General features: G+C 39.0%; 1 protein-coding gene across 1 annotated transcript in view; it reads left to right on the top strand.

Moving 5' to 3' along the window:
- SPIRE1 (spire-type actin nucleation factor 1) overlaps nucleotides 1-15,722 on the top strand; it is a 127,308-nt gene extending 111,586 nt beyond the window's left edge. Inside the window, exons 12-19 of the mRNA XM_010006941.1 lie at nucleotides 1,708-1,871; nucleotides 4,753-4,843; nucleotides 5,725-5,867; nucleotides 11,989-12,126; nucleotides 13,616-13,686; nucleotides 14,393-14,420; nucleotides 14,509-14,645; nucleotides 15,470-15,722. Coding sequence (XP_010005243.1) covers nucleotides 1,708-1,871; nucleotides 4,753-4,843; nucleotides 5,725-5,867; nucleotides 11,989-12,126; nucleotides 13,616-13,686; nucleotides 14,393-14,420; nucleotides 14,509-14,645; nucleotides 15,470-15,722 — 1,025 coding nt within the window. The remainder of the gene's footprint in view (nucleotides 1-1,707; nucleotides 1,872-4,752; nucleotides 4,844-5,724; nucleotides 5,868-11,988; nucleotides 12,127-13,615; nucleotides 13,687-14,392; nucleotides 14,421-14,508; nucleotides 14,646-15,469) is intronic.
- Nucleotides 15,723-17,229: the final 1,507 nt, after the last annotated feature.

Genomic DNA, 17,229 nt, shown 5'->3' with positions numbered 1-17,229 from the left:
CCCATGCTGTACTCGCAGAAATCTGGGAGGGAAAAAAAAACATAACCTATAAGCCATAGTGCTAGTGAGGACACCCATTAATAAAGCCTTTGAAGATAGGAACTAAGGGCTAAAGTGTCTAAGTCTTTGCAACTCTTTGTAGGGAGGACCTGAAGGCAGTAATAACACTGTAGTACACAGATTCATTGGCTTGGAATCTCACCATGACTTTAATAGTCCAAATAATCACCCTTTCTTACACGCCCAGTTGAAGGTATGATTTATGGAGGAACTATAATACATCCCCTGTCCTTTCTAGCTCAGTGTAATGGCATTTAACAATAATCTAATTAATTTTTAAAAATGTATATTGATTTAACTCATTCATCATCTTACTCCTTTTCAATAGCTACTCTGGTGAAAATGTTGTAAAACAGACCTATTACTGCAGCTGAGACTTAGTCTGGACTGTGTAGTTTTAACTTACCCAGTGCAAAAACGGCTTTCATCAATGCAAACTGTGTTGTAGCAGCAGAGACCATGTCTGTCTATACCAGGGCAACAAAGTAGCTCCAAGTGATGTGTGAGTACTTTTGTTGTTGCCACTGGGAATATCTGAGTGCTATCATTTCTCTGTCATAGTCCTCTCAGTAACCTAAGTTAAGAGTCATTTGACCTGTGCCTCTTTTCACCATGTGAAAAAATGGGCATAATAACTCGTCATTATCCTAGCCTTCAAGTACCTGGAGGTACTTTGTTATTACAAGACTAGGGATGGAGTCCTATAATTACATGGGTATAAAAACAGGGTTGTAGGAAGACTAGATTCTTAGGCATACATGCAAATAGGAGATTAAAAGCTTCTCTTCCTTCTCCCTCTGACATAATTTTCTGCAGATTGGTATACTGCACTTTGTACTTTTACAGGGATAAAACTGATTTATTAGACCAAACTCTAAGCTCTCCTAAAATATCAAAGCCTAGGTCATTATCTTGATGTCTAAGCTAAGCTAGTCTAAGTGCAGCAGACCCAGTGCTGATGTTATCCTAGTAGATGCACCTTCATTGCACACTGGCAGAAATCCCAAGTAATTTATTAAGTGGAGTTATATCCTTGTAGATGAAAAAAGAGCTGAAGCCTCATGTTCCTTGTGTTACATGAAGATTTGGTGTCACAGACTTTTTAAATACAAATAACCATGCAAACCTAAGAATTGTGCATATTTTTAGTGAATGCTAGTTATTTAGCTCATTTTCATTCCTTTTCTGTATACTACAGAATACAGTGTAATTCTGTCCTCACAGGAAAAACTAGGTTTACTGCATACTAAACCTCCTAGTTTTGGTGTGGCAGATTGTTTTCAGATTCACTGGAAACCCACTTGTCCAGATACAGTTGTGCACTCTTATGATACCTGTTAATTATAGACTGTAAGATGAAGGAATAATATTGTTGGGTTTAATACAGTATTTTTGATTGGTATTAGTCTGAGGTTGGTTTTCAGTATTCTGCACTGTTGCTTTTCCACTGCTTTCATTCTTGCATATTGCTTTTGTACCACAAGCCACTGCCTGTAGTAATGTATTGCTAAACTAAAATAATTGCACACATATAATGATCACCGTATTTTTTTCTTTTCCTTTTATGTGTATTGCCTTGAAAGTAAGATTTGAGAAGGCAAAATAAAAATTATGTCCAAACACCAATTGTTCTTCTTCTTTTGATAGATGTATCTACGCCAGAGGCTGGAAGAAAATTATTGGATGCCTCTGTAGCAAACGGTGGCCTGGGACCACAAGGAAAGCAGAATGGGGCCACGCAAGTGACCGTGCAGCGCAAGAGACTCCTTAAGGCTCCCACATTGGCTGAACTTGACAGCTCAGATTCAGAGGTAAAAAATCAGGATGCAACTTGCTTCTCAATTGGTCAGAATTGAGTCTTATTCCTCAATTTGCTGAGCTGATCAGTTAAGTAGTTACTTTGCAGATGATAATGTGAGTTTTCCATGACTGCTTTGTCAGCCCGCAGAACTTAGAAAATATTGGATCTGACTTAAAACCAAAGAATATTCTTTAAAAAGGTTAAATGTTGTATTTCTTCTTAAGCCCAGTATTTACTTGTTTTTCTAAATACACAGTATCTGTCCACCATGTGTATGTAGCAATTATGCTTTTGGGAATGCTGGCAAATGTGTTGCACCCTTCTGGCACCCGTGCAGGGTCTGTCACTAAAGGCCTCAGAAATTAGGCCAGCCTCCCTGTACCAGCTGTTAAATAAAGAGAATCAGCTGTGCCAGAGGGGTCACAGTTCAGTGCAAATGTCAGTGCATTACTTTGCTTTATAGGCTTGGGAAGTAACACGCAACAAATGTGGGACAGACAGGTTCAAACAAATACCACTTAGGTGGAGAAACAGCTTTGAATCCATCCTCTCTCAAATGGAGAGTTAAAGATTTAAAAAAGCATGAAAAAAAAAGCTCTCTAGGTTAAAAGCTGCATTGTATATGATCCTCAAGAAGTACCAACATTACATTCTCAAGAATGAGCTTTGTCTTCTGCACCAGTAGTATTATTAATTGAGCTTGGACCTTTCTGAAAGTTAAGCTGTCTGGAAAACACATGTAGGCAGGGCTTATTCAAAGAGACAATTTTAGCCTGGGGAAGGCAGTCTTCCCTGACTGTCTTTCTCTCTTCTAAATGGGGAAGGAGGGTTTTCCTGACAGGGCTCCTACAGAGGCATCTAAGCTGAAAGATAGAAGGTTGGGAAGAAATTTATGTGGGGAGAAATGTATCTCCTTGTCTACTTTCTTGATCTGTGAAAGGTTGACTCTCTTTGTATTAGGGATTATCCTATGGGTGACTTCTGTGAGTGCATAGTTTGGTGCATCTATTCTGAAAGCAGAAGAGATTTGCATTCTGATTTCTCAAGGCAGTCTTTAAAATTACAATAGAGTCTATATGTGGTTTTGTCAATATGAATGAAGCTGGGCAGGAAGCAGGAATATTAAGAACTGTCAATGAGAGTTGGATCTCAGAGCTTCCCAGCTTGTAGCTCCGTGCATCCTGAACGTAATGCAGCATGGTATTTCACACAGAAAATGAGCAGAAGTCAGTGAAAGAAAATTCTGTAAAGGGAAATGTGAACTGATTCTTGTAGGATGGAAAAAAACCATGTCTGACTGTTACTATTGATTAGGAAATACTGTGTAGACAAGCAAAATCATATAGAATAAGCTCTGAAACATACAGCAAAAGATAAATTGAACATAAATCAGCCACATCTAGCTGTCACAAAGAACAGATGCTCTACTGGTTTCAGCCAGCGAAAGTAGCTGATGAAGCAATTAATACTATTAAGGTGCTCAGCAGAATGCTGGTTGGGGCTCAGAAACAGTAGTGCAGAAGCAGTGCAAATAAACAAACTGAAGTGAATTAGGTGAAATTTTCTGAGCTGTCAAGGGAGGTTGGACATAGAACATTCAAAGATAGTGAAGGTTGTTCTGTCAAAATGTCTTACTTCTTTCCTGACTTTTACTTTGTATGTGACACAGAAAAGTGTATGTCTTGTCCTGATTGCATCTAAATGACTCGGCCACCCCTTTGCCTGCAATTTGAAATGGGCTTAACCTGTTTAGGGTTACTCACTGGGAGTTGAATTATGACTGTGTTCTGCCCTAAATTACAGGCTGCAAATATCTGCACTGCTGAGCTGTGGACCTCCAAATGAGCTATGATGCAGATGCATTTTCTTCCCCCTGCATCCCTTTGTTCCTCTCTCAGCTCTGTTGTTATGCAGACAACGCCCCAACACTCACAGTCTTGCCAGCCAGAGGTGAAAGGGAGGGTCTGATACAGCCCTATGCCCATTTGCTGGCCAGAATGAATATTGTACAAACCATTCATGCTTTCAGTCCTTGCTTTTTTCTTCATCACCACTAGAATCACAGTTTCTGAGGGGAAGCAAGAAGAGCCATTTTGTTTGTGTGGCTAAGAGAAGTAGCAATCTAATGGTAATTGTTTGATACAGATGTAAAAATGGTGTCTTCCTAATGAAGATTCCACTACCTGAACAAAAAGTATGTCAGTAACAAACTCAGATGTTTTAAGGTGATGCCTCTAAAGCTGCAGCTTTGTCAGTACGTGTCAAATTCTAATTGTATAGTCCTCTCTGGAGAAATGCACAGTCCCAAGTGTTGGGTTGATCCAGCTTCCCATGTAAAATGTCAGACAGTCTATCATAATAGTCATTACTTGCTGTATAGATATGAAGAATTTCATTAAAAGATTTAGCAGTACTTCCTACACAAGATTCCGTTCTCAAAAAAATAACATTTTCAGTGCATGTGTTTGAGCACAGAAAAAATAATTTGAAAGTACAAACCAGGAATACCTGTTCTCTAAGTAGGATGATATGTCAAATTTAACATACCCCTGGTTTCCATTCTCCCTGCAATTGTTTTATTTTGTATATAAATTTCTAGGCTGCTTCTAGGTTGTTTATACTCTTTTCTGATCTTGTTCTTTCAAGTGAGAGTTAAATACACTGGTGTCCAACCATGTGCCATTTATTCCAGTTTCTAAAAAAATCAAGCATTGTAAATTCCATTTACTCAGTGCTGTGTAAAGTCTGTTTTTCTCCGAATTTCTAGGACTTTGAGTGATTGAATGGTGCAAAATACCTTTAATAGCTTGTGATTTCTGTGGAGTAGCAAGCAGCAAAGGAAGAAAAAAATACCCCTGAGGAATTCTGTTTCTTTTTCTCTTGCCACACAGGAGGAATCAGTGCACAAATCAGCAAGTAGCAGCAGCATCTCCCCCTCACAAGTAGAAGACCCCTCTCAAGAAGGCACCAGCAGCAGAAAGAGTGAGTTTTAATGAGAGAGCCCAGTGGCTCCTTTCACACACTTCTGGTATCTTATGTTCTATGAACTTTGTCTGAAACTGTTATAGAAAGCTGAAGCTGAGTGGTATTAAAGCAATAAATCTCTAAATCTAAACCCTAGAACCTACTCAATAGGTCAAATGTGATTGATGATTGGAATGCAGTAGCCTCCACTAAACATGGATAGCTTTGTGAAACAGAAGGTGGTTTCATACTTGAATTTCATGTGGAACTGTAGAGAAAGTCACGAGCGAATGGGGGTAGTTTAGCTATTCTCATATCATAGAAGAATTTGGTACTGCAGAAACACATTCTAGCCTAAGACAAATGTTTCCTCCATCTCTACCACCATGGCAGTGAGCATATTTGCTTGAAAGATACATATCAATCACCAGTATTTCTTGTAAGTACTTAACTGGGAAGAGAGGAGGATCTGTTCTCTTTTTCAGGCACAGTTATTATTGCCTTACACTGTGTTACAATATTTTTAATTTGTTCCAAAGTGTTCAGTTTCAGTGGAAAGGTTTTGTAGTGAAATGTGGAATCTGTGCATGTATTTTCTGTGCATGATGGTGAGATAAGTAGTATAAGCCAATACCCTGAAACACTGAATTTATATAAGATGGTAGCTGGACAGCAGCATGCCTATAGATGCTAGTTTTATGTGTATTCTTGTCCTCTCAATCTGGAAAATGTGATGAGTGTGATACTTGTCTTGAAGATGCTCTGAGTATGGTTGTATAACTTCAGCCACCACTAGTGGTAACTCTAGCAAATCAGTGGCTGGTTCAAGTAGTGAGCAATGTTACTCCAACAGTCTTGTCTTACAAGAACTAATTATTTCATACTGGTTGAATCTTTAGTGCCTCCAAAGTTCTTGCCCATATCATCCACACCACAGCCTGAGAGACGGCAGCCGCCTCAGAGACGACACTCCATTGAAAAGGAAACGCCAACCAATGTGAGACAGTTCTTACCACCTTCAAAACAGAGCTCCAGATCACTTGTAAGTGGAGTGGGTGGTAGGAGAGAGAAAAAGAGGAATGCTAAGAGTATGATGAAAATTAAAACTTGGCTTCAGTGTGATTAGAACTTGACTAAATAAAAGTCCTCCATTCAGAAAAAGCCCTTGGCCACTGAAGACCTTTTGAAATCAAAATTTGAACTCTGTCTCCCTAGCATATTTATCCAAAATCCTGGACAGGTGCCTTAGAAAACATTTGCACTTTGATTAAGACTCTGGATAAAGCCATATGGCTTGATTTTATTTCAGAATGTTACCAAAACAGATGAACTCCACCTTACTGATTTTCCATGTGAATAGAGAAAATTCCAAAGCTGTGGGTCTATTTTGGGATTTGAGAGAATTTTGTTGTTGGAAATATTTTAGTTAATGGCTGAATGAATGGAATGGTTTCTTTTCTTCCCACCTTAAGAACTCGTGTTGTAATGTTTATACATGTGAAAGCTCTTTCAGTAATCCAAATCAATGTTTGTCTGTTGCTTTGTTGAAGTTACTGAGGCAAACATCTGTATGGCTGCCTGAAAAGAAAGTACAGTAGATTTTATCAATTAGTTTTAATTGAGAGCTGTTTTCCAACGGAGTACAAACAGCAAAGGGTATGAAATCCTGGTTTGTTTATGCTGACATACTGGTTAGTGCTTTGTTATTTCATGCAGGATATGTTCCTCCTCTCTTTTCCTACCAGCAGGGTTTCAAAGTATGCCCCATGAGGTGCTGGTGAATAGAGAAATCGATAAACACATCCTAGGTTTGAAAGGAAGGGAGTATTCACTTGCCCCATCTTGTAGTGCAGTTATATTAATAAGCTTTGAAGAGTGTTTTTGTTGGCCCAAGAGGTGGTGGCAAGGATCCAAATCTATTAGATTATCAGGTTGAACAGTAACAAGAAAATAATCTCCAAATATTCTCACAACATGTTTCCTCCTTGTGTTTTCAGAGGGTCGTCTGGATTTTGTTTTTTATAACTTTCCAAGTAGAATGTAGTTTCTCATTCCAGGTGAAGGTCAGGTAGTAGCATGTTGATAAACACACAACACAGGTAGACTTCTCCTGCCAAAGTGAACGTGGAGCAAAACATACTGCACCAGAACTGAGCTGGAGGGTTCCTTCAGCATGCATTTGAAGACACTGTCACATAAAATGGGTTGCCCTGTCACCACCTGCCGCACTCACTGTATGTGGAAGCACAAGCTTTATTTCCTAACAGGCCCTGAGACATTCACAGACATATTGTGTAAAGGGGGGAAGGGAGAAAGCATTACATGTTACACTGAGGCATTGGCTCCATACACTTGTATCTAAATATGCTGCATCGTAATCTTGATCTCGTATGTTTTTAAGAGGATCATGCGACTTTAAAATCTTATGTATGAAGCTGTTATTTTAAATAGGTCAACACTGTTCTTGAGATCGACGAAGACCTTTTTGTCCACATGTGTATATTCCCTCTGTCAGTCAGTTCACTGACATATGCCTAGAAATTCATATACAAAATAAACCAATTGCAGAAAAAATAATTTAACTATTCCACTTCCCCTTAAAAATACTCAAGGAAAAGAGAGGAAAAAAGCCATTAGAAAAACCAGGCTAATGAAGGAATGTATTGGAAATGTTTTACTGGTTTCTTTTGTGCTTGTTGTTGTTGTTGGGTTTTTTTAAATCTTTAGAAAACTTTCACCTAGCCTAGTTTTTGGCTATGAGGTGAGAAAGCAAAAGAAATTCGGTAGTGAAATTATGTTCTGTTAAATAAGAACCTATTTTATTTGACTCCTTGAGAGCTAATTCTTTAGCTTGACAATAGTGCCCTCTAGGGTGTGACAGAGAACTCCCACATTACTTTTTTTTTTAGTATTCCTAGATGATTTCTGATATGCTGGCACTGGCCCAGCCCCACGCTTTGGCTTGCTGCAAGCCTCTCCCTCCCTGGAGGGATGCCAGCTTCTCTCAGCGACTGCGCCAGATGCTGTGTAGGTAACGTCGCTGTTCCCAGAGCAAATGCTTCTCAATAAGTGCAGATCTTTATTTACTTTTTATTTGACTTCACACTTCTTCGTCCCTTCCTCCAGGATTGATGGAGTTTCATATCTTATCACCTGCTCCTGTGACCGCAGTTTCTCTCCAAGGTGAAAGAGACCTCGTCAATAAATAGCCCTGAAAGCCAGTGAAAACAGGCAGGAGTTTCCTACGGTCTCTTAGCAGGATTAGCAAGAAGCTGGTCTGTCTTGCATACTAACGATGGTTTTGTGAACTGGCATCTCATCAGACAGAGGGAGTTAGACCTAAATAGGTGGCGAGGGGGAACAAACTCGGAAAAATGCCAAACACAGTCCTTTTGCTATGTCACCTTACCAGTGCTACATGGAAAGGCAGAGCAACTCAGTGACTTTTAGGGGGGTCCGCCCTGGTGGTGTGCTTGCTGTAGTGAGCTGACCTGGTGCTTCGTCAGTGAGATAAAGCCAATGTCCTGAGATGTACATATGGGTGCCTTTGTAGTTGTGTGCTTTTTTAATTATTATTATTATTCTCCTCGTTATTTTTTTCATGTCCCAGAGGACCAAAGCTAATGATTTCATTGATACACAACATTCGCTTCTCTGCTTCGTATCTATTGTTCAGGTTCCTAGGATAACCAGTTTATTTCCAAGGATGACTTTCAGACCACTTTTTTCAACTATGCAAACAGCTTCTCTGCTCAGCTCTCATCCCGTTGAAGCAGCCATGTGTGGGGTGGCAGGGGCTATGTACTATCTCTGTGAGAGAGCTTTTGCCAGCAGGTGGAAACCCGCAAAGGTTTGCCTTTTTTGCTGGCTTTGGAAATCACCTTCACCAGCATGTTCCCTCCTAGGGGAGCACTTCCTAAGCTGTGGCAAGAATTAAAGCTTAGGCTGGGACATTGCACCTGATTGACATTGATTTCAATGTGTGTAGGATATCTGTGTGTCTTCAATCACCTCACGGGGAAAAGAAATCAGTTCTGAAAGGACAGCAAACTAAAAATGCAACATCACAAGATTATCAATGGGACATACCTTAAAAGTCACAGCACATGAAGATCCTGCAGCAAAATTCCCACAAGTCTATTGTAATCCTTGGACTATTATGAAAAAAAAAATCAGGTTTTATGTTTCTATCAAGATACGCTGTGTAGAATGGAAGGGCATTTGCAATCTGTTTTACTTGAAAACCTACGTATTGTTTTGGTCCTCAGCACACTTATGTATCAGAACTTGCAGAATAACTTACAGCTATGTACCAGGGAAGGCAAATCCAGTGAAAAGAAAAACTAATTAATTTAACCCTATGTAGAACTGAACATGAATAATTCATTTTTTTCCTTTCTCTTTCTTGTCCCAACCAGTGAGTGAAAGTGTGAAACCTATTGCACGAGAGTTTAGAGTTGAGATATCTGGCTGACTTCTTAGAAACCTCTAGCGTGCAAAAGCAACAAGAGCTTAGAGTGCTTGACTAACAGTGAATTGCAGGATGTAGAGGCCAATCTGGCACTTATTCATATTGCATTTTACTAGTTAAGCTCATTTGAATACCTAGTGACATCCTTTAGTGAGACGTTTTACAAGGAGTACATTAGTGTAAAAGTATGTTAGTCATAAGGACCTTCTAGGTGTCTCTGTGCTGACAATTACCTACAGAGCACTTTATTTCATATTATGGATATGTAATTCTTACTACCTGCTTTTCCAGAGATAAAAAAGAAATATTACATATATACACCTGAAGATATCATGGTATATGTAAGAGAATTGCACAAAGTATTAAGCCAGTTCTAATGAGGATCATGGAAGCTTCAAGTTCAAAATATTTTTTTATAAAGTAAGGTTCATTCCCCTTTAAAAACAAGAATAGTGACTTGTATTTAATATTAAAAGGAGTATTGAGTACAACTCAAGAAAATCTAGACCCTTTGAACCACATTTTTTCTTCAGTATGTTCTGCTGTATGCAAGTGTTGCAGAGAGCTGAAGTTCTCTCACGTGGAGCTGCCTAATTTAGGTGCAGATTATTGCTGGCAGTTTGAGCAATAACTCCAAAGAATCATTGTTTAATGAAGTTTAGTCAGTGCTTAGCGCAATTTTAATTAATTTCAATGCCTTAGAGCTAGTGTTGAAATAAAAGATTTTCTTGTGCACTTACTTCTATTCCAAAAAGGGAAAAAAAGAAAATCAAGCCATTTTCTGAAACCAGCATAATATTTATCTTTCATTTAATGTTGCATTAACATTTTGTTGTCCTTGTGTAACCTCTGGAATTAAAACATTAGCATTTAAACATGTGAACATTTTCTATGTTTCCCCTGTTGCCTGGTAGCTATTTCTATTTGCTTTAGTGATAATCATGTTGGATTGGTACAGCCACAGGCCCACCCTATTCCCCTAGCACCTGCTCTACACCTATAGCAGATCTGCAGACTTTCTTCAAAGGAGCAATATTCCCTGACATCATCGCTCTGTAAATTAAAGGAATGGGCGTTCATGAGGGGGAAGGAAGAGCTTCAAGTAAGAAACGTATTTCTAAAGGACTTAAGCTCTGCTTGATTACAAGCATTCAGTCAGCCTCATTCAGCTTGGACAGCCTCTCTCAGTCTCCCACGATGCAGAGTGGAGGGTTTCACTGGCATTGTGTGCATCCCGCTTTCCCACTCACTTCCTCTCCCATCTCGCCCCAGCCTTCAACCCTGCTTTCTCTGTAGTGAGGCAGTTGCTATGGGAAGAACCCACAGTGCAACACTGAGAGCTGCTGGTTGGTCAGCTGTAAAGTTGCTCATTAGGAACATAAGTTATTTTGTTTTGGCTGGGCAGTTTTACACCTCAGAGAAAATTGCAGCAGCTTTTGATGGAATTTGTTCTTTCCCGAAAACTAGTGATTCTGTACCCCAAAGGTTTAGCTGGCACATCTAACAAAGTTAATTCTAGTCTTTTGTGGGGTACCTTAAACAGAGTGAAGTTTCTTTGTGTTCCCTTTCTAGATAGGTAAGACAACAGTTTTTAAAAATGTGGTGGTTCCTAAATGCTAATGTTTGCCAGGTCTGCAACGTAGAAAGATTTGCTTTTTAATCTAATGGAAAGACAGAACAGACCTCTGAGTATATGGGAACGGAGCATTTCACTTCTAATCCGATTCATCACTTCAATTTGTAAACAAGATCTCCAAAGTGTCAGCCAAGTCTTTGTATTTGCAGGAGAAATTTCCTTCATTTATTCAAAGAGCATCACATGTCATTGTCATTACCGCACAGTAGCCCCTCTGGGCTGCTGGAAAAGGTTCACTAAGCATAAAGCCATGGGAGTTCCCACAGAGGTGTCTGTCTTTCTGTTGGAAATGTATAATCAACTACAGGGCTGGATTACAAATTGGGTTGGGGCTTTTTATTCTCTGGTACCAAGTTCAGGAGCTCTCTACTCAATATTCTCCTAAATGCTGATGGAAAATTTTATAAGTGAGACGTTGTGTCACTAGTCTGTGTTTCAGTCTCTGCTGTTAATAATACAACACAGGGTAACCAGTTCTCCTGCTTTCTATTTGAAGATTATTCTGTAAAGCTTAAATTGCTGCTGTTGCTTTCCAAGGGCAGAAAGGAGAACATTTCTGCCTGAATTCCTGTAAGCACCAGGATGCGGTACCACTGAACAAAACTTTCTGCTAGAATGGGCTACTAACAACTTTCCTTGGCTACTCTGGGCACCACAAAGTCTCAGAGAAATTGCGTGTTTTCAAACAATATGCTTAATAGTAATAACATCTACCAAATTCCCTATTCCCTTTCAAATTCTAAACGTGAGGCTTGATTGGTTTGAAACAAATCTTTGTAATAAAAGACACATGGAGAGAAGGGTCAAGTGGTTGAGGAAGAAAGATGAAGAAAACAGTCATTGTTGTGAAGGCTGAACAACAGATCATTCAGATCACATTATGCAGTCTCTGATGGTTTGAAACTCATGTGATGCCCATGAATGAGCCAGTGCTATTCCAGTATGAGGGGAGAAACCCTCTGTTTCTGAAGTTACTAACTAGGTGGCTGGTTGTCTAGGTTGAAGTCTGGAAGAAGCCACTTGGCTTGGAAATAATATGGGGTTTTTGGCTTCCAGGAGGAGTTCTGCTACCCAGTGGAATGTCTGGCTCTGACGGTGGAGGAAGTCATGCACATCCGCCAGGTGCTGGTGAAGGCAGAGCTGGAAAAGTACCAGCAGTATAAAGATGTCTACACTGCCCTCAAGAAAGGAAAGGTAGGGCTGCGCCTGAGGAGGCTCCAAAGCTTACTGAGGGAGCCCAGCTGCTTATGTATTTGTTTCTTACCCTGTATTGGAGAAAAAGAAGGAATATCCACCAAGCTTCCCCTAAATGTATAACATATGGGTCAGCTTCCTTGGATTATGTGCAAAAACATGACAACTTTTCATGGAAATACCTTATTAGTTTCGATTGTATATAAAAATGCAGTAGCATTTGTGATTACCAGAGTGTATGTGTGTGTTTTACACTTTATTGATTAAAGTGCTTTCTGTCCCCATGCCTTCTGCAGTACTGCTCAGCATTTCTCTCCCAGAAAATGGAATTACAGCTAGCAGTAGGAAATTACAACAGGTTTTTCTTATGAAACCTCAGTATCAAGCAAAGAGGGAATGAAAGCCTTCAGAGGAGTCAGACACCATGTGACACCAAAGGGCAGTTTACAGAACACATGAATGAACACATTTTTCTCTGTGAACAGCAGGTTGGGAATTGGTATTTACCAGGAAGAAGCAGTATCCTTGTACTTGTACTTCTTGACCACCTCTGACAGGTGTATTTTAACTTCACAGTGTATTTTACCTACAGGCCTACTTTTGTCTGTTATGCAGGTTTGTTTAAAGATTGAATACATTTAAGGCAGAGGAAAAAGAATCTTAAATGTCATTCATTAGATTCAACTGTTGTGTATTGTCATGATATATAAAACTTAGTAATGAGCTTTTATAAAATTTCCAAGTGAGCTGATGCTTTAATTAACCCACTATTAAAATTATTCACCTTTATTTCTAATGAAATTTATCTAGCCTGACCTATCTCTTTGGATCTCAGTATGCCATCTTTTGTTTGGCTGCAAAACTTGTCATATTGTTCAATGCTTTTCCTTCCTGGAAATGTTCTTAAGCTGTGGTCCCTACCTCCTCTGAATAAACTGAATAGATGGGCTTTATTATCCCACTATAAAGCAGGTTATCCTCAAATAAGACTGTTATAATAGCTCTTGCACCTCCTCTTAATTTCCAAGAATGTAGGATTTCAGACAAATCATCAGATGTTATCACAGGCAAAAACTTTGTCCCAGAACCTGACCTAGGTGGTTAGGAACAATTTCCAGCCTACATTTATTCATGGCTGAATTCATGCCTATTTGTTCTTCTGTTCTTCAGTTGTAGCAGTTACTCTTCCTTACTGCTGTTACTCTTACTTTCCTATTGCTTTTTTTGTATAGAAATGATATAAACACCAGTGAGGAAGAGTAAAAATAAGTTCATAATTACCCGGCAAATATTTAATTTTTATTTAAAAAGTTAAAAGTATTTGTAAATATATGAAAATACTATTCTGGACCATTCTTTTCGATATCATCTCAGGAGAAGCATGGACACCAGAACTGGATGTAGCACAGCATTGTGGGCTTGCTGATGGCAACTGATAGATGAAGTAATTTTTGTGCTTAACATTGTGGACTCCTCTGTTCTTTTTTAGCTCTGCTTTTGCTGTCGAACAAGAAGGTTTTCTTTCTTTACCTGGTCTTACACTTGCCAGTTCTGTAAAAGGTAAATTTATACTATCTGTATAATCTGGTATAATCTGTACTATCTGGTAAATTTATGATATTTGTTCATAATAGAGTGAAAAATACAGATTTATACATGAGAAACAGCCAAATGTTTTCACTGCATGCAGTTGATTGTTTTTATTTCTGTAACAGTTGATGTTAAAAAAAGAAAAAAAAAAAGAGCAAAACCAATTATTTCCTAAGTGACTGAATTGCTTCCTTGGACTGAATCTCTAGGCTAAATGAGAGAAACACTAGGTTTTAGGGAGAGTGAAATAGAATGTATTCAGGCTCTCCAATTAACAATTCCATAATCTCTGTTGTTGAGGAAAACATTTCAAGGCAATTTAATTTTTGGATTATTTTTGGAGTATTGGTGGGAGAGTCATTTGCAGGCAAAATGAAAAATTTTAAGTGGAACAGTGAGATCTATGGAATCACTGTTTGATTGTGTCAACAAAGGTTTATTTAGGGGAAAAACAGCTTCTTTTTTTGTTTCTCCTTTTTTAAAAAAATGTAATTGCAGTTCTTGGTTAACGTTTCTCCTTGCTTTTGGCTTCATGTTCTGATTGAATTTATTGAAGAAGCTTTAAAAATATAAGTTCTTGTTTAAGGGGGAGGGAGGAGGATTCTAACTCCTGAAAACATTTATCTCTTATTCTTTTGCCCAAGAAAATTATTCATGTTCTTGCTTTTTTACACAGGCCTGTATGCTCACAGTGTTGCAAAAAAGTAAGTAAATAAAGTTATGGTTAGACTCTTTTTAAAAAGCTGTTATCTCTGTGATGATACTGCATGTTCTTTCTGCTATTCTCAACAGATGCGGTTGCCATCAAAGCCATATTCCAGTCTCCCCATCTTCTCCCTTGGACCTTCGACCTTGCAAAAAGGAGAAAGCTTTATGAGGCCAGAGAAACCCTCTACTAGTCACCACCGATCCCTGCGGAGCATGTCCAGGTGGGAAACAGCCCTAGCTCATGTGTGTCTATCGGAAATGTTTCCTAAAAGTTTCCTCCTGAGTTACCCCTCAGTAATTACTGTCTACTGTTTTGTTGTTACTGTTTCTAAAGCTTGTAGCAACTTTTCTGGAGCCTGAAAATCCATCTCTTCCACTCATTGCTTTGATTTACAGAAACAGCAATACTCACAGTGTCTCTTAAACCTGTCTATCTTTTTCTGGTGAGGATAGGCTCTCCAGAGATAAATCTCACAGACTACAGTCACTCACTGGGTGGGAATTCAATGAAGTCTGCACAGATTTATCTTTTTTTCCTCCCTAATTTTTCTAATTCTAATTTTCAACATTTTTTTTTCACTTTGACATTATCAAATTATCTACTATTATACAATTTATGCACAGGTGGCTGTCAAAGCTAATCTGAGAAATTAAATGTAAAAGAAATCCTCCTTTTTTGAGGTGATCTCCAGTATATTATGTATATTATTTATATATATGTAATATAATCCCTTTGAATAAATCAGTAGTGCTGTGATGCTGTGTCAAAATAGCCAAACACATAATCTATTTATAGATATTGCTAAGATTGGTTTTGACAGTATGTCAATATTGTCAAAAAATGTTCTACATGCCCTCATTTAGTGACCCTGCAATCTTGCTGCACCAGGCAGAAGCTGTCCTCTCTGGTATCTTGTCTCCTGGTGTCATTTTTGGGACAGGAGAAAGGAAGATTTGAATCAAGATGGTTCTGATTGTTGTTTCCTTAGAACCCACTGCTGATGCTGCTAAATAATGTGACAGGTCCTGATCTTTTGCCTTTTAGGTTGACTTCAAGGTCCAAATCTGTGGATAAGTCACAGGAAGAATTTCCCAAAGAATTAATGGAGGACTGGAGCACGATGGAGGTGTGTGTGGACTGCAAGAAGTTCATTTCAGAAATCATCAACTCCAGCCGGCGCAGCCTGTCTCTGGCCAACAAGCGAGCGAGGTTAAAAAGGAAAACACAGTCCTTCTACATGTCCTCGCCAGGAACATCCGAGTACTGCCCCTCTGAAAGGACTATCAACGAGATCTGAGCTGCGTGCCTTTTCCTTTGCTTTTGTCTTCATGAGGTCATCATCCATGAGCAAGGCCACTGGAACTGGATTGTCCTTAATGTGCTTAGTTTCTCTGGACTGGCTGGGGTTGGCATTAGATCTCGGGATTCCCTGCTCCAGCAGTTCCCAGAGCGCGCGGTTTAGATCCGTGCAGAGCAACGCGCAACGGGTCAGCTGTTCATACTGGAAGAAAATCCCGAGTTTGAAATTGCTGCCTCTTTTGTACGTGCGTGTTGAAACTAGAAAGCCTTTTCTTGCTTTCAGTCTTTTTTTAACCATGCTTTAAATCATTTTTCAGGAGATGGGCTGAAAACGTAGTTTTCATGGAGAACCAAATCTAGCGAAGTGTCAGTGTTAACACAGTAGCGAACAGTAAGTCATATTGGCATTGCCACCCTTGTCATGCTCATGTCCTGGTCGAAACAGCAGAGGGTCATATCACACACCAGACACCCCGTGTGAGCAACTGTGGTCAAAACCATCTTTCTTTGAACTGCTTTGGTTGTGCTGAGATCAGGGTTCAGCACAGGACTCTCCAATGTCTGTGTCCTACAGCAAAATCTGTGATGAAGCTACTTACCCATGTGGTTTGCCATTCCCCTGACCTGCTGCACGTTTCAAGCCTTAGTGTACTTCTAAGTGTCTCCTGAGCAGGTTTTAGTAGTTTACTTTCTATCTTGAATGTATGATGATGACTACTAGTAGTAGTGAATTTTAGTAGTAGACAGAGTTGTACAGTTTATGGGGAGGATGGAAAATAAGGGAGGCTTCTAATTTTAACTGAATACCTGTAAATTGCTCTCGTGGTTACTCAGAAAGTGGTGGGTAAGGTGTACATTTGTATTATAATGGAGCACACAAATACTGCTATAGTTATGTCAGACATCATATCCACTGATAACCCCATTTTTTCTGGGGTTTATAACTTGGCTGTAAAAATTCATGTTCTGCTGAAATTTGGGACAGTGCTGTCTCAGATTGGGAGCAATCTCTTTTTTTTTTTTTTCCTTTAATCTTTTTTCATTATTTTTCCCTCTTTAATTCATTAAAGAGTGCTAGACTAGTCATTTAGAAGTTCCAACGATGTTACATTAACTGACTTCTCATGCTTTTTTGCACTTTTTTTATATTCAAAATACATTTTTTAAAATTTGGGCATAGCCAGAGTTTAGTCAATAATTTTGGGCCAGATCATTTTGGTATTTAAAAACAAGCTAACGTAGCCAAGTTATTAATACTTGAAAATCAACTACTGTAACTTTTTCATAAAATTTTTAATACCCTGAGGCATATTTAATATCTATAAAGCAGTGTATCATAGAATGACATAGCAGAAAAGTTTCAGATCTATTTATTAACATTTCTATTCTTTGAATTAATGAGAGATACCTCAGAACTGCTCCAAAATAGCTGGGTCTGGATTTCCATAACATGAGTTTAAAGATGTATTAATCAGAACAGACTCTCCTGTCCAATTCTCATGCAT

The sequence above is a fragment of the Chaetura pelagica genome, unplaced genomic scaffold, assembly GCF_000747805.2.
Source record: "Chaetura pelagica isolate M959 unplaced genomic scaffold, ChaPel_1.0 scaffold109, whole genome shotgun sequence".
Taxonomy (NCBI): Eukaryota; Metazoa; Chordata; class Aves; order Apodiformes; family Apodidae; genus Chaetura; species Chaetura pelagica.
The sequence above is the reverse complement of the archived record's forward strand: the minus strand, read 5'-3'. Positions and strand labels throughout refer to the sequence as shown.